The following is a 17,298-nucleotide window of genomic DNA, read 5'->3' on the forward strand; positions in this document are numbered from 1 at the left end:
GGGGGATCCCTGCTTCAGGGGGTACCCCCATGTCACTGTCTCTGAGGGAATCTCCATTGCAGGGGGCACCCCCATGTCACGGTCCCTGGGGGATCCCCGCTGCAGGGGCCTGCCCCCCACAACCGTTTCTCTTGGGGATTCTGCACCCCGTCCCCCCCGGAGTAGGGTGACCAGATGGCCTGATTTTATAGGGACAGTCCCGATTTTGGGGTCTTTTTCTTATATAGGCTCCTATTACCCCCCACCCCTATTTTTCACACTTGCTGTCTGGTCACGCTACCCCGGTGCCGGCCCCAGGGCTACCGCTCTGACACCAGTTCCTGTTGGGCGGAGCTGGCCGCCCTGCTCCCGGCTGGCGAGTCCCCCAGTCCCTCGCACTCGCAGGGAGCAGCTCGCCCGAGCAGCATGGAGAACGGCTCGGCCGGCGGCAGCCTGCCCAGCCCGCAGGACTCCCCCTTCGGCTGCCCCATCTGCCTGGACACCCTGAAGGATCCGGTCACCATCCCCTGCGGCCACAACTTCTGTCTGGGCTGCCTGGGGGCGCACAGACACCGCCCGGGGGCCGGGGCGGGCGGCGGGCAGGGCGCCCCCCGCTGCCCGCTGTGCCAGGAGCCCTTCCCGGCCGACCTCCAGCTCCGCAAGAACCACACGCTGTGCGAGCTACTCCAGCTCCGCCAGCCGCCGCCCCGCGCCCGCAGCCCCATGGCCCCGCCGGCGCCCCCGGAGGAGGAGGCCCCCGGCCCGTCGGAGCCCGGCGGCGCCCCCCAGCGACAGGAGCCGGAGGCGGCGCAGGAGGACGGGGTGCTGTGCGATGTCTGCCCCGAGGGCGAGCGGGCCACGGCGGCCCAGTCCTGCCTGGTGTGCCTGGCCTCCTTCTGCCCGCCCCACCTGCAGCCCCACCTGCGGAGCCCGGCCTTCCAGGGCCACCGCCTGGTGCCCCCGCTGCGCCGCATCGAGGACAGCCTATGCAAGCTGCACCTCCGGCCGCTGGAGAGCTTCTGCCGCACCGACCAGACCTGCATCTGCCAGCTGTGCCAGGGCCAGGAGCACCGGAGCCACGAGGTGGTGGCGGTGGAGGTGGAGCGGGAGCACAAGGAGGTAAGGTGGGGGCACAGAAGGGGCTAGGGGAGGATCTTTCTACCTCTCTGAACAGCCCTCGCCACGCTGGGTGCCCAGACCCTTGTGGGGTTTGCTCCCCAGGGCCAGGACAGCAGGGAGTGTTGCATTGAGGGGCATCAGGGCTGGGATAGCAGGGGGCTGTGGGTCAGGATTGAGGGGCATCGGTAGGGCTGGGTGGGGGGAGCCTAGGCCTGGGTCAGGATTGAGGAGCATTGGCAGAACTGGGGGGGAGCGCAGGGCTGGGATAGCAGGATGCTGTGCATCGGGGGCATCGGTAGAGCTGCAGGTATGAATAGCAGAGAGGCTGTGGGTCAGGATTGAGGGGCATCAGCAGATCCGTTTAGTTGATACCAGCATTGAGAGGCAGGGTCAGGAATGAAGGATATCACAGAGCTTTTTTGGAGAGGCATCCCAGGACTGGAATATCAGTGATGCTGCAGGGCAGGATTAAAGGGCATTGGGAGATCTGTCTGCAGGGAGTCCAGGACTGAAATATAAATTGAGTGATGGGCTAAAGCTTGGGTTGGGGAGGGGGTTGTCTGTTTTCCAAGCTGGGAACACGGTTTGGCCCCGTGCACACATGTAGGACCAAAGTCCCCAACCCTGTTAAATCACAGTGCTATGGCATAGTCAGTTTCATAGTGTAGTGCTTAACAATCAAGGTAGGATTTTGCCAGTGGAGGGAGAAGGAAGGGAAAAAAGGTGTCAAGATCCCAGAACACTCTGTGCTTGTTAACTTGAAAATGGTGCTCTGTTCTCTGCAATTCCCTGGAGCTGCAGCCAGGCGGGGGGAAAGCCGCATTGGAAAATCCACTGACAAGATGTTTTTATGTAAAAATAACAGTTTAACCGGACTGCTACAAAGGGTTCCGTCTGGGCTGCCAGATTACACACATGCAAGAGATCTGGTAATGTAACTGATTATGTGTGGGTTTGGGGAGGAGGCAGAAACAAAAGTCTGGGCATATGCAGGTTCCTTTGGGACGTACTGGGCCAAATCCATCCCTGGCCTCACTCCATGGCCTTCACTTGAATTAAACCTGGGAGCAATTTGTCCACTTGTGTCTCTTTCCCACAGTATCTTAAATCAGGTCCTTTATTTCTTTTGGCTCCATTCCCAGATTCCATTCCTTGCTCCATTCGTCTTTTGTGTTCTGTCGGCAGGGATTTTTCCATCACTCCCGTTCCCAGATGGGCCTGACTCATCTACCAAATTCTCACCCACAAGGTTTCCTTGAGCTGTCAGTTTCATTCTGGCTCATCTGCAGTAGTTGGGAGAAGTTCCCAAAGCCAGAGAGGAGGTTGCCATGACCTGGCTAATGGCCACTGCCCTCTACTGGTTAGAATCAGAGTTGCTGAAGTGTCTGTGTTATGGCTCTTATACCGCTAACACTTAATGGGGAGTCTCCTTCAGCTCAAGTGGCAGGGGTTCTGTGCTATTGCAGCAGATGGATCGGAGTCTGATTCCCGCTGGTGCTAGGAAGCTCTGAGTGGGCGTAGCTGGTAGAGGCAAACCTAGGTGATCACAGACCTGATTTATAGTGGGGAGTACCAGCCTGGAATTAACACATGCTATTTCATCTGGTTCTTGAGGCCACTCTCCTGCTGCAGAGAAATCCTCTTGCCTTTATTATTGAGTGCCATCGGTGTGATCTGCACTGTGGAGAACACACAGGAAGGCAGGATCTCCGAGGAGCTGCCAGCCTTAGGCAAACAGTACACTGCCCACCGGATCTAGCATGTTTAAGGCAGATCATATTGGAGGCACAATCTACTGGACAGGGTTGGCTCATTAATATTAATGTAACTACTCACAGTGGATTGGCTTGAGGGATGGGAAAGGGGGCCTGGTAATGCTAAGGGTCATGCTTCACCACCACCCAGGCATCAGGAAGGTTAGTCCAAGATGGTATCTGGCAATGGAGGAGGGTGGGGTCAGCTTCTGGGGAAGAGGTATCGGGCAGCTGCACTGGGATCTGAAGTTGCCGTAAACAGCCTGGACTGTGTCAATGTCAATTTCGTTGACCCTCCTCGCTCCCTCCCATGGGGTTCTGCAGCTTCCAGGGTAAGATCTCTCCTATGCGCTGGTCTCCTTATGCTCTCAGCCACTGGCGTGTGCCGTGCTGTTGGTATGGTTTGGCGTGTGGCTGGCTTTTTCCCTTCATCAGGCGACAGCACAGTGTGCCTTGCTCTCAATGCGCCTCTCCCAGGCCGATGTCTATCCAAACACCATGAACGTTGCTTATGTGCATCTGTGGCTGCAGCCACGTACTGTGCCCCTCGCAACCTTCATGAAGGGGAGAGCCTTCTTCCCAGAATTCAAACCTCAGACACCCAGGAAATGTGGAGTCAATGTCCCGCCCCCTCATGCCCTTTACAAGTTCATTTTGGCCTGAGGACACAACACACTCTGCAACCATTAGAACACCAGGCAATGCAGAGTTAAGGTGATGCTTCCAACACATCCAGCACAGCTGCACATGTTCTAATGTGTGTTGTGGTGAAGCTGACACTCTTGTAAGGGGTGCGCAGGGGCCTTTACACAGCATTCCTTTGTTTTCCAACCTTTGAGGTTCGGGAGCAGTCCTCTCCCCTTTGGAAGGATGCTGAGGAATGTCTCGTCCCTGCTCTGGAAGGGGATGGGGAGCTCACTACACTGCTGTGAGGCTGCAGCCGTTGCTCCATGTTTAACAAAGTTTTTTGCATTTGAATTTCTGTTGTTAAAGTGGGAGGTAGCAAAGGACGGGGGTGGGGTCTAAGGGAGATGGGGCCAATAGGACACTTGGAACAGAGTGACTCCCCTGCCTGGTGAGTCCTTGCAGGTCTGTTGGGACAGTGCTAGTGCCCTCTTGCTTTCTCCTGCTCCTTCGGCACCCACCTGCCCCCAACCCTCTTTCCCTCATATGCCACCATAGCCCTGCTCACCCTGGGGGGCATTAATAGGAGGCCCAATAAGAGTCCTAGATGTGCAGGACATGGGTCAGTTGGGTGGGGGGAAGCAGGAAGAGATTGCTGTTGGGGGAGCCATCTCTGCCCTTCCATCCACACACACACACCCCCCAGAAATGCCCCCTCTTCAACTCCAGTAAATATCCTCATGCCCTAGCTGCCAGTCCCGGTCTGACTCACCAGTTCAAATGTGGGGGTGGGGGATCTGTGCAGTGGGACCTGGTTGGGATGGGGCAGAGATGGTTCCCTGTCTCCCTAACTACAGTACCCCTTACCTCCTGCATGCCCCTTTCGCTCTACCCATCCACACAGCCTCCCTGACCCCCCCCCACATCAATGCCAATGAGCATGATGTCCCATCTCTGCCTCTGCCAATAGGTGTGGCCCTCCCCTCCATGCCCCATGTTAAGCTATTAAGCCAATGAGCACAGAAGTAGAGTGGAACACCCTGCGTGGTGAGTTACCCACCCTGCAAGGTGCTGAAGATGCACATAGTGTTCAGCGGTGGGTAATAGGGGGCATGAAGGTGTGACTGGCGTAACGGGTGTCCATTGGGTCCGTGAAATGCCCCATCCAGTTGGGCGAGCTGTGTGATCTTGGAAGCTTGCAGTGTTGGACATGAAAGCCAATAGGGTTGGCACAAGTTTGAATCCTGCTCGCAGCGAGCGGCTCATTTAAACAGGTTGGACAAACACCTGTCACAGCTGGTCCTACCTCAGTGCACAATGCTGACCTCTCAAAGTCCCTTCCAGCCCCACAGTTCTGGGATTTTGTTAGTCTAGAAAAGAACTCCAAATCTCTCCCGTGTCTCCCTGGCCGCTCGAACCTCAAGGGAAGGCAGAGTCCATTGATGTCTGTGTCTCTGCTGCAATTTGAGGACTAAGGAAGGACTAAGCATTTGCAAACTGACCGCCTGCTTGATTTTGGGGGCCCATAATTCTGGAATCCCCTGTTTGATTTGCCTGAAATTTGGTAGAAAAGTTCTGCCTTGGCCTCAGAGGCATCCTCCCGATTTTCAGCTCAGTTGGTTTTTATTTACAGAATTTAGAGGGGTGGATGTGAAAAATAAGGGTTATCATGAAAAAGGGTTTGTAACATTCGCTATGGAGCGAGTGCTGTGGCTCCCTACAGGTGATGTGTATAAGACACACCCGTTTGGAAGGCTCAGGTTCTGAACGCAACCCGGGTATGGCAGCTAACGCACCTTTCAGCAGGGCTGTTTTCATCCTTTTTGTTTTCAAGGCCCAGCGACCCAAAATCCTGAGCTGCGTGGAGAACCAGCTGGACGAGCTGGGAGTCACCGTCGCGCAGACCAGAAAGACCGTGGAGCTCATCAAAGTAAGATGACTTTGTCCTCACCTTGCCCAGGGCTTGAGCTGAGCTTGGAGCATTTCCTGCTCCCTTCCACCTTCCCTCTGAACTGCGTCCTCTAACAAATGCCCCGGCGAGCCCCCCTAGAACCCAGAGCAACTTCGGAGAGACTTCTGCTAGAGGCAGCTCTTCCCAGTTCGGGAGTGCTCACGTGCTTTGGGAAAGCATGGCGGCTGTCTGACCCGATACCTGGCCCCCAATCTGGAATGTTGTCAGGATAGGAAATACTGCCCCTGAGGAAACCGTTTCTGGGACTGAGGTTGCTCCCCTGGAGGAACTCAGCTGGGGAGGTATTTCCTTTAGCCCTGTCAGTCCCCATGGCAGCCACATTCCTAAGCTTTCAGCAGGCTGATTATACTCCAGGGTTGCGTGTCTGTCACCCATTCGCCTCTACGGTTCACCTAGCTTTCTGCTCCCATCTGGGGAGGTGTCCTGCCTGCTCCACATTTCAGACCGTGGATTTGGCATGAACTGCATCTCTGCATGGGACAGCAAAGCGCAGCCTGAGGGAAGGTGCTGAACTGCCATTTCCTGTGGAGAGAGGTGATCAAAGTGAAACGTGTTGGACAAGTGCAACCATGCTCCATGGAAACACAAAGGGGCACAGTGGGGTCTGTTGGGTTCTACACCTGCCTCCCTGTCTGACCTTGGTTCACGTCACCTCTCTGTGCCTCCATTTCTCCCTGTATAAAATGGGGGCAGTAACAACCGCCGACCTCAGAGGGGTGGGGTGTGGCATAGGCCATGTCTACACTGCTTGGGGTGCATTTTTTGGCACCAGTTCAGCTGCACCGTGCAGACCCTTCATGTAAGCACGGTGCCCTAGTACAAGTGGTGGTTTGCGCCGGTGCAGCTCCATTAGTGCCGAAAACCCCAGTACAGGCAAGATCTTAATGAACTGCTGCTGTTTGTAAAGAGCTCTGAGATCCTTCCCTGAACTGAGCTATAGAAAGGGGAAAGCTGATTACTAATAATGCAGATGCCCGTCTTTGTGTGCGTAGAGCGCCGCCCTGAAGGAGAAGGAAAAGGTCAGCAGGCTCTTTGATGAAGCATCCAGAGCTCTGGTGACCTTCCAGAAAGAGGTGACTGGCTTCATCGAGGATGGCGAGCGATCCATGCTGCTTGAGGCTGAAGCAGATCTCCGGCAGAAGGAGGAGAAGCGTGCCAAGCTGGCTCAGTGCAGACAGAACCTGGAGAGGGTTCCGAGCACGGATACCATTTACTTCCTACAGGTGCGCAGGGACTGGCGCCAGGAGCGGAGCAAGCGCTGGGGCAGGGTTAAAAATCACAAATGACCGGAGGTACTGATCTCCGCTAGCGCTTCCTGTGGACCTGGGGAGCTGGAACCAGGGCCGGCTCCAGGCACCAGCGCAGCAAGCAGGTGCTTGGGGCGGCCAACAGAAAGGGGTCGCACGTACGGCTCTTCGGTGGCAATTCGGTGGCGGGTCCCTCAGTCCCTCTCAGAGGGAAGGACCTGCCGCCGAATTGCCGCCGAAGAATGAAGCGGCGGCGGTAGAGCTGCCGCCGAAGTGCTGCCGATCGCAGCTTCTTTTTCCCCCCGCCGCTTGCGGTGGCAAAAACGCTGGAGCCAGCCATGGCTGGAACATGACACTTCCAAGCCCCTCTCCCTCCAAACTGCAGTGCAGCTCTTGGCTAATCCATTATTCAATCAGGATCTGACCCAAAGCCCACTGAAAGCAACAGGTGTTTTTCCATTGCCTTCAGTGGGCTTTGGGTCAGGTTGCTAGTGAGCAACTTGCCCACGCTCATGTTGCAAATGGAAGACAGACGGACACAGGGAGCAGATGGAGCAGAGGTTCACTGTCAGCAGCGGGAGCTGGGAGCGCCTGGGTGCTGGGAGCAGTGAGACGCTGGGAGTGCATGTTGACCTGCACCAAGTACATAGCTAGATACTTACCAAATTATTGTTAACACTGAACCTTCATTATAACTGAGGGCATGACTCTGTGAAGAACAAGGGCCCAGGAGCTGGCAAAGGTTAGAATATGTCAGTGATCCCTACTGGTATGTGACAGCGCATGTGTAACCCACGCACCTCCTGGGTGTGGTGCTCTGTCCCATGTAGTGGCACCGAGACCCCTTAGAGATTAATGAGTCTGCTCTACAGCCTTAGCGAACAGCCAGGTGGCTTTTAGCTCATGCAGTAGAGAGAGGCTCATGCACTGAGCTCCAGAGGTCCCAGGTTCGATTGTGCCTGCTGACAATCAGGGTCTGTTGGTGTTACACATGCATAATAGCAGGTTCAGATCTGCAATGCAGCAGTGTGGGGACAAAGCCTGTAGACTTGTGACTCCTAAGGGCATGTTAATCAGGTAGCAGGTGAATGGAAATAGGAGGTGAAGAGGGAGAGTTGTTGGGAAAAAAAATAATGCAAATGACGCCCTCGGCTCAGGCCCGTAATTAAAGGTCACTACAGTGAGTTTGATACTGGGTTGTATGTGAACTAACTCGCCTCTTGCCACTCACTGGAAAGTTAAAGGGGGGAAAAATAATGGGCAGCTATTGTGGGCATGCACAAAGCAGCCCCTAGCATGGAGGCAATCTCTTCAGAGCGAGCGATCCTCAAGCACCTCAGCTGTGGAAATGGAGATATCCTATCCTATCTCCTAGAACTGAAAGGGACCTTGAAAGGTCATTGAGTCCAGCCCCCTGCCTTCACTAGCAGGACCAAGTACTGATTTTGCCCCAGATCCCTAAGTGGCCCCCTCAAGGATTGAACGCACAGCCTGGGTTTAGCAGGCTAATGCTCAAACCACTGAGCTATCCCTCCCCCCTAAATAGCAGAGGATGGTTTTGATCCATCAACCTCTGGGTTATGGGCCCAGCACGCTTCCACTGCGCCACAATAGTCCTTGGTGGGAGGAGATACTGTTGTATGTGATATTCTTGAGTCAGATTTGAAACTGACTAAGGAACACATGGCCAGAGAAGTCGTTCCCTCCCTGTTGCATGTCTGTCTTCATGCTGGGTCCTGGGAACAATCACTGCACTAGTGTTTTGGGAAGGGGTGTGGTGGTGGAACAAGACGCAGCCCAAGATTCTTGCAGGCTCTTGATCCCTGTATCCTTGGCTCAGGAGTTCCAGACCTTAAAAATAGCAGCTGAGGAAAAGAGTTCCCTATGTCCAAGCTTCCAGAAGGAACTGAGCTTCACCAAGTCCAGCCAGGCTGTGTGTGCCGTGAAGGAGCTGCTGGTGACTGCATGCAAGAACCAGTGGGACCAATTGCTGGGGAAGGGGTATGAAGAGTCTGGTTTCCATGGGATGCAAGAAGGTGTGTATTTAGCCACCGTGGGCTAGCCCCTGGGTGTGTGGGCCGAGGTTTATATTGCTCCCCAGTGTGCACAAGGAGCACTGAGGCTCTTGAGAGTCCCTGTTTAACTTTTATAACTAGCAAATGAATGTGAGAAGCCAGCACCCCCAGGGCAGAGCCGTGAAGCGCTCCCTACCCGTCCCGACAGCCTTGGAAACTGTGCAATTGCATAATCAGCCACTCAGTCAGCCTCTGCCGTCTGGGCTCACGTCTCGCTCGGGGGGGTTTTATGAAGTTTCCACAGCGACTAGAAAATCAGAAGGCAACAAACAGGCTTGGAGCTAGGTGTGGCCGGGCGGTTTGGGGAACTCCCCCCAAGTGGCGTCCCATGAAAGGGAGACTTGTCTCCTCTGAACACAGACCTACCACTTCATTCCCGGACTCTCTGTCCTGGCAGGGGAGGGGGAAGCTGAAGCTGCTGGTTGAGTTTCAGACAGACTCGGGCAGCTCCATTTTAGCTTTTAATGACTAGTTCAACTCCCCGTTGTTTGTAATTCTCCTGGAGACCCATCAAAATCATTCCCTTCCCAGCCACGCCCGTCTCCTCCTGCGGAACACATGTGGCCATTGCCTGCCATTAAGCCCAGTCCAACAGGGATCTGCCTTGTATTGTGTATACTGTGTACTGGCCTCAGCCTAGGAACATGGGGTTGGGTTGTTAGTGCCCCCTGTTGGCTGGCTGGCAGTGCAGCAGCAGGACCATCTGTCACAGGAACCTGCATGAATGTTGTAGAGTCCCAGGGACATTTCTTTTTTGCTCTTGGTTTTATATTTTTAAATGCAGGAGCAGCACGATGTACCCTGAGGTGTGAGGCCCAGGGCTTTGCACCTCCCTCTGAGATTCACACAGCATCCGTTCACGGGGGCTTTGTTGGCTTTGCTGTTTATATAGCTCGATGGTGACGCCTTTTATTCCTCTCCTTGCAGCAGTCGCTGAGCCCCAACCTTCGGACAAATCAAACAATCCAGCCTGCTTGGAGACAAGAGACTATTTCCTGAAATGTAAGACCCTGACCTTTGTTTTGGCTTCTGTTGCTAAGGCCAGTTGCTGCATTTCCCCTTTCTGCTCAAAACACTGATGACATGTAAACTTTCTGTACTGGCAGTTGCATTTGTATGTCTGCTCCCTGGCAGGGTCCGGTCCATGTTGTTGGGATAAATACCATACAGCTAATAAAGGGAGTCCATTTGCCTTCCAGCTAAAGTCTTAAAAACTCAGCCTATGTGTAGCTCTGCCAAACCAGTCATGGGGGACCTAGCCAAGACGCTGTTGCACGTAAAGCCCTTTCCACTTAATTCAGTCACAGATGAATTTGATCCTCTGTTTAATTAGCTCGGAACCTCTGGAGTCAAATAACTTGTAATCAAAATAACACTAATTCCACGCTCTGTTTTGAACCAGTTTGATGGCTTCAGGCAGGTGGCTAATTCGGTTGCTGAATAGATAAAGTTGTTAAAGCCGGACAAAATTCTGTCTCAAAAGAGCCCAAGGAGGAGTCAGGCTAACTGAAGAGGTTACAATGAAAAGTTGCCTGATTCAGACAGTGTGATTGATATTCAAAGCACTGTGCCGGGCTTGGCAAGCTGCCACCCAAAGACCAGCTGTAGAACCGAAAGAGACTCGATCTGACAGACTGTGCTCCACCATGCGCTGCTGGAGCACAAGCTCGCAGAGAGGGGAGAGAGATTGAGCTTGCATCCCTCCCAGTGAGCCATCTCTCACCTGTACACTACCATGGGTCTCTGCTTTCTTCCCCTGGTTTTATTTTCTGCTCCTCGCCTGTTCACGCAGACATGCGTTTACTCACAAATCCAAGGACGATTTTCTAGTGCCTGTCAACAGTCTTCTTGGAGACAGGTTTCAGAGTGGTAGCCGTGTTAGTCTGTATCAGCAAAAAGAATGAGAAGTACTTGTGGCACCTTAGAGACTAACACATTTATTTGGGCATAAACTTTCGTGGGTTTTAGCCCACGAAAGCTTTTGCCCAAATAAATGTGTTAGTCTCTAAAGTGCCACAGGTACTCCTCAGTCTTCTTGGAGGAGCTGCTGCTGGTCACGCTCCCCAACGGAAGTTGGGCCTGTGCAGATATGGATCCAATCCATGAACGCCTCATTCAGCTGGAAATTCAAGGACCTTCTGTTCCCCCTGTCTCCTCTGCATCTGATTTGCAAGCTGGATCTCCTGGGCTTCGTGGATCTACACTGTGCCTTATTCCTGTGCGTGGGAGGGTGGCCAGTACTCTATCCCAACTGAACTCCTGTTTTATAAATATCCATCAACATCAACATCAACCCCAGGCCATAACCCTCTTCTGACCAGACAGAAATTCCTTGGGATTAGATAATATCCTTCCGGGGCCAATTACTACAGTATTCAGTGATAGGAGGCCCATTGCCTCCATGTCCCTCCAGCCCCCTGCTGCCCTAGAGAACAATACCAGCCATAAAAATCTGTTGCTTCTTTCAAAGTCAGTATCCATGGTGGGTACCTGCTCAGCTGCTCAGTGCAAGGGCATGTGGTCAATTTATTTGGGGGTAGGGCTGAGTATGTGCAATTCTCTGCAGCATTAAGAAACTCTTAATGGATAAACTGCTGCGGGGTAAATTCAGAATACGCCTCTTAACCGCTCTGCTAGACAGAAAGAGCCAGTCTTTCATGTTGTTTCTGGCCCTGCTAATAATCTGCTGCTTTAGTCTGTGGCTAATCACCCTAACACGCACCATCAGATCAGACACTGTATTTTAGCTGCAATCAGCAGGAATGCTTTTGATTCTGTATGCAGGGTTGAATTCCTAGAGGGGTTGGGGTGGCAGGAAGTTCTCGGGGGCAGGGCTCTCTGCTCTGGAATTCTCCTGATGATCAGACAAAGGCCAGATCCATCCAGCAGCCAGTAGGACACAGTACTAAGGGCATGTCTCCGCTGCAAGTGAAGGTGTGATTGTAGCATGCGCGTGCATACCCGCACTGGCTTTACTCCAGCTCGTACGGCGGCATGGGCTAGCAACCAGGCTCCCCAGCAGGCTCCTGCTTTAGCAGCTAGCCTGTGTTGAAGCCTGGGCCATCACATCTACGCTACTACGGTTACCTGTGCTAGCTAGAGTAAAGCTAGTGCGGGTATCCCCCTCCCGCATGCTACAGTCATACCTTTGCTTGTAGTGTAGACATACCCCAAGGCGCATCTCTTTAGCTTTGGTGATTTCAATCAACAGCTGAGTTGGTGTTCATTGCCATTGGGCCAGGGGTGGGAAAGGCCTCTGCCCAGATATTGGAGAGCGATAGTACAGAAACAGACCTGTTAACGTTAGCCACTGAAACTCACCACTTGGGGCTAAAGGGGAAAGGGATGCTCTGTGCTAAATTTGATTCTGATTCTCTCTTTTGTGTTTGCTTGTCCCCTCCTGCACAGTTGCCTTCATCATCGATTTGGACAGCGATACCGCGGACAAGTTCCTCCAGATGTTTGGAACCAAAGGGGCCAAACGAGTATTGACCCCCATCGGCTACCCCGAGAGCCCAACCAGGTTCATCAACTGCGAGCAGGTGCTGGGCGAGAACCTGATGAACCGAGGCAACTACTACTGGGAGGTGGAAATCATTGACGGCTGGGTGAGCATCGGCGTCATTGCCGAGGGCTTCAACCCACGGGAGTCCTACGACAGAGGCCGCCTGGGGAGGAACGAGAAATCCTGCTGCCTGCAGTGGAATGGACAGAACTATGTGGCCTGGTTTGGTGGCTTCGAATCCGTTATCCAGCAGCCCTTCTTTCACACGATCGGGGTGTACCTGGAGTATTCAGAAAAGGCACTGACCTTCTATGGGGTCAGGGACACCAAGATGACGTGTCTCCAACAGCTCAAGGTTGCTCGCTTCAAAAAAGGCCAATTTGACCCCTTCCAGAATAAGATCAACCACCAGTTCCCATCGCTGTTTGCTTATAACCTCAAACCAGCTTTTTTCCTTGAAAGCGTAGATGCCCATATGCAGATTGGGCCGTTGAAGAAAGATTGTGTTTCAGTGTTAAAGCGGAGGTAACTTGCAGAGAAGACCCAGGAGTCTCTCTTGTAATTGTTTACCAGCACCGTGGCTTATATAGTTTTCTCTCTGGAATAGCCCTGCCAACCCACTCTAGCCCTGTGCTGTTTGTAACCCAGGAGTTAACAAACAGAAGTCGCCTCTTAGTGGATAGAGCCCTGGACTGGGACTCAGGAGACCTGGGTTCTGTTTCTGGCTCTGCCACTGGGTGACCGTGGGTAAGTCACGTCACCGCTCTGTGCCTCATTTTTCCCGTCTGTAAAATGGGCGTAATTATACTAACCTGCTTTGTAAAGTGCTTTGAGATCTACTGAGGAAAAGCAATAGATAAGAGCTAGCTATTATTATTATCGTTAAAAACCGGGCATTTTATGATGGCCTATCCCTGCCAGCCCTCCATTTCTAACCAAGGGGATATAATCTTAGTGACCGCTCCGACCATATGATCCCACAGTTACTCTGCTCTGTGCCTTATTCCACACTGTAAATGCGGGATGGTCGTTTAATACGTGTTAGCCCCCCGACGCCTTCAAAATCTGCTTTCTGGACGAACGCCTCCCAGACAATGCTTTAAAAACAGCAGGTACAGCCTGGGCTGTACAAATACAATGCTCTACACAGCAGCACACTGAACCACCAGCGTACCTCAACCTTATTCTGGAGGGCCCATATCTAAGAGTGAGAGCGCCCCCCCAAGCCATACGGATGCTGTGCCTAAAGACACCTCATGTCCCAAAGCAGGGAAGTGATAGACCAGCACCAATGAGATCACACCTAGAATGCTCAACTGAGTCCAGCACACCTCCACACCAGAAAGAGGGAGACAGGAATTCAGGGAAAACCAGCAAGAATGACTACAGGTGTGGGAGGGATGGGTTGGTTGAGGAAAGATTAAAAGAAGTCCTGGATTGGCTGCAGGATGACGATGAAACATGACGCCAATGCACAAGGATGTAACTGCATTTTAGGAAGAATTGCTAGAGGTGGTAAGTAGGGCTATAACTAGGAGGAATGGGATGAAATTAAGGAGAATGAAAGTTGAATATCAGGGAAACTTCTTAATGGCGAGATCTATTCTTTTGTGGAATAGTCTCCCAAGGGAAATGGTGGAAGACCCCTGTGATGGGTTGGATCACAGAAACCCCCTGAGGCTGCCAACTGATGTGCCAAGACTACTTCTGCCTCTGCTGGAACTCCAGCAGCCTGTCTTGTTGAGCCAGACGCGCTAGGCTGCTCCAACACAGGCCCAGGGTCTGAACCACGTGCCCCAAAGCTGCAGATTTAACTGAAAGCAGCTTAAGAAGTGTTCCTGTCTTTAACACTCAGATGCCCAACTCCCAGTGGGGTCCAAACCCCAAATTGTTTTACCCTGTATTGTTCGCCCTCTATAACACTGATATATAGAGAGATGCACAGCTGTTTGCCCCTCCTCCCCCAAGGTATTAATACATACTCTGGGTTAAATAATGAGTAAAAAGTGATTTTATTAAATACAGAAAGTAGGATTTAAATGGTTCCAAGTAGTAACAGACAGAACAAAGTGAATTACCAAACAAAATAAAATAAAACCCGCAAGTCTATGCCTAATACAGTAAGAAAACTGAATACAGATAAAATCTCACCCTCAGAGATGCTTCAATAAGTTTCTTTCACAGACTGGATGCCTTCCTAGTCTGGGCACAATCCTTTGTCCTGGTACAGCCCTTGTTCCAGCTCAGGTGGTAGCTAGGGGATTTCTCATGATGCCCGCCCCCTTATTCTGTTCCACCCACTTATATATCTTTTGCATAAGGTGGGAATCCTTTGTCCCTCTGGGTTCCCAGCCCTCCTTCTCAATGGAAAAACACCAGGTTAAAGATGGATTCCAGTTCAGGTGACATGATCACATGTCACTGTAAGACCCCAAACCTTCATTCCTCCCAGCCTGACTCACAGGAAGGCCTGCCTGCAAATAGAGCCATCCACAGTCAATTGTCCTGGTTGACGGGAGCCATCAAGATTCCAAACCACCATTAATGGCCCACACTTTGCATAATTACAGTCGGCCCTCAGAGTTATATTTAATATTTCTAGTTTCAGATACAAGAATGATACATTCATACAAATAGGATGAACACACTCAGTAGATTATAAGCTTTGTAATGATACCTTACAAGAGACCTTTTGCATGAAGCATATTCCAGTTACATTATATTCATTCTCATTAGCATATTTTCATAAAATCACATTGGGTGCAATGTCACAACCCCATCAGCTGAATTATTTAAAAGTGGTTTGGATAAAGGACTAAAAAATATACTGTGCAGAACAATCTCGCATTAGCCAGGAGATGGAGTAGATGAACGAATGCTGTAGAACTTTTCCGTCTCTAGCTTCTGTGAGAGGTTCATTCAGTTCTTGGCTTCTTCGGTGAGACTGCTAACTAGCCCGCCCCCGTTGTCATGTCACCTGTCCACTAAAACTGGTCTGGGACCACCAAGTTCATTTTCACATAGTCCACCAAATAACCATCCAGATGGTAGCAGCTTTCAATATGGGATGGGTTTGAACTGGCGACACAGAGATGAAATGCCCCAAATCCCATTGCCAATCCCCTGAACAAAGTGACGGTACATGTAAAGGGAACATGTAAACCATTTATATATGCATCATGAGCATCATCTTCTGCAGATACTTTTAATGTTGGTCTGTTGCATTTGGGAAAGCAAAATATTCCTGTGGGCATTATGAGGGCAGTCCTGAACCCTTTACTTAGGCTAAATTCCAATTGACTTCTGCTGAAGCAGCTCTGGGCCCTTAATCTGCTTCCCAGTACTATAAAATATCCCAGCCAGTGGGATGAAATAGCTGCTAGTGAGAGACTCCAGCACCATTCAGTGGCTGGAGATCCTGAAACAGCAATAGCGGTATTTATTAAAATTCACTTTTAATAGATAGTTTCTTATCCGGGAACTATTAATTTAGTTAAGGTATCACTGCAGGTTTCCTTTTCTGTTATAATCACATCCCTGCTTTCCTGGGAACTTTAGTAGCATTAAAATCCCAAACTCCTAAAAGACTCCAGTTAGTGCAGTTCCTTTTTAGTTACTAATGTACCCCAGTGTAGTTTATAAAGGGTTTTAAATGATTAATAGATGTTCTAAGTTGTAACAGATGTAAACAGTATGTGTTATAGAAGATGGTTATAAGCACATCAGTAGAAGCTGTTCTAGATGGTTGTAAGCCCTGGTTATAAACAACCTATTGGATTCTGACAATCTGTAACCTTTCATTAACTATATATTAAAACATCTGTTAATTATGTATTAACCATTTATAAATGTATCCTGAATATAAAGGATGGTGGCGAATCCCTTCTAAAAAAAGGTGGAAAGGAAAAGAGAACTTTCAAGAGCACATTTCTCAAGCCACCTTCTCAAGTATGCCCTGGAGATATACAACAGCTGGAATGAATTACTGTCACATCTATGCACTGCAGTAGCTTCATCTCCTACCTGTCTCAGTCTTATATACTTTGCTATGAGTTAATTTTCTCTGATATTAGTTTATCACCTACCTCCTAGAGCTTGCATTATATAAAAAAAAAGAGACCTAGTGTACTGTATTTATGTAAAGAGAAAATAATTGGGTCAAATTCACCACTGATGTAACCCACTTCCAGTAGGGATGAATTTGGCTAAGATGGAGTTAAGGCTGTAAATACATAGAAATATATTCATGGAAAAAAACCTTAATAAAATGCTGTAATTAAAAAAGCAGTCCAAAGGCCAGGAAATTCACAGTTAAAATTACAGGTACATCTCCCAACATGGAGGCCTGGTGAAATGCACCCACTCGCCTTCTGAAAATAGTCAAAGGCTCCAGTCCTCTGAAGGCCACCAACTTCAGAAGATCTGGGTTCTGTTCCCAACTCTACCAGAAGCCTGCTGGATGACATTGGGCAAGTCACTTCCCAGGTCTGTGCTGCAGCTTCCCATTCTGTAAAATGGGCATAATGATCCTTACCTCCTTTGTAAAATACTTTTGAGATCTACTGATGAAAAGTGCTAGATATAGATAGATAGATAAGAGCTAGGAATTATTATTATATGGTGATTTTTGAAATATTATGAGCTATTAAAAAAAAAGATTAGCAAATTCTTCAAGAAGTGAAAACACCTTGGATGAAATCTTGACCCTGTTTAAGTCTATGGGTATTTTGCTATTGATTTCAATGGGGACCAGTGTTCACTTCTTATGTTTTTAACTCTTATTTCTGAAACACTCTGTCTTTTCTGTGTCTGACTTTGCATAAAATCTCTAATGTGGCGTGAGACAATATTTGTGCCGTTTCATGTGGATTGCTTTAGTTTTGGCGAAGCTAGAGGTGATTAGGATTGGAAATGGCTATATAAGCAAAAAAGCTAGATTCAACCTTCACAACAGAGAAGCTATCCATAATGTAGTGAGAGGGAAAAATAAGATATTAATCTCTGTACTTCTGCTTAATATGTG

At 50.5% G+C, this 17,298-nt stretch overlaps 1 protein-coding gene across 2 annotated transcripts; it reads left to right on the forward strand.

Annotated features, from left to right (window-relative positions):
• The first annotated feature begins 261 nt into the window (after positions 1-261).
• TRIM47 (tripartite motif containing 47) lies at positions 262-14,154 on the forward strand. 2 transcript variants are annotated; one of them, XM_034790369.1, is made up of 6 exons: positions 265-1,098; positions 5,311-5,406; positions 6,441-6,671; positions 8,536-8,731; positions 9,698-9,772; positions 12,179-14,154. In XM_034790369.1, exons 1-6 carry the CDS (start codon positions 406-408, stop codon positions 12,802-12,804), a joined length of 1,917 nt encoding a protein of 638 aa, XP_034646260.1. In that variant the 5' UTR covers positions 265-405; the 3' UTR covers positions 12,805-14,154. The 2 variants fall into 2 exon arrangements, with proteins under 2 accessions (XP_034646262.1, XP_034646260.1); XM_034790371.1 differs by lacking the exon at positions 6,441-6,671 and having other exon boundaries at positions 262-1,098.
• The last annotated feature ends 3,144 nt before the right edge of the window (positions 14,155-17,298 follow it).

The sequence above is a fragment of the Trachemys scripta genome, chromosome 14 (genome assembly GCF_013100865.1).
Source record: "Trachemys scripta elegans isolate TJP31775 chromosome 14, CAS_Tse_1.0, whole genome shotgun sequence".
NCBI classification, from domain to species: Eukaryota; Metazoa; Chordata; order Testudines; family Emydidae; genus Trachemys; species Trachemys scripta.

Coding starts and splice junctions, on each gene's coding strand:
- TRIM47 (XM_034790369.1), top strand. CDS start 406: ATGGAGAACGGCTCGGCCGGCGGCAGCCTGCCCAGCCCGCAGGACTCC. Junction 1,099..5,310: donor TGGAGCGGGAGCACAAGGAG/GTAAGGTGGGGG, acceptor TTTGTTTTCAAG/GCCCAGCGACCCAAAATCCT. Junction 6,672..8,535: donor ATACCATTTACTTCCTACAG/GTGCGCAGGGAC, acceptor TCCTTGGCTCAG/GAGTTCCAGACCTTAAAAAT.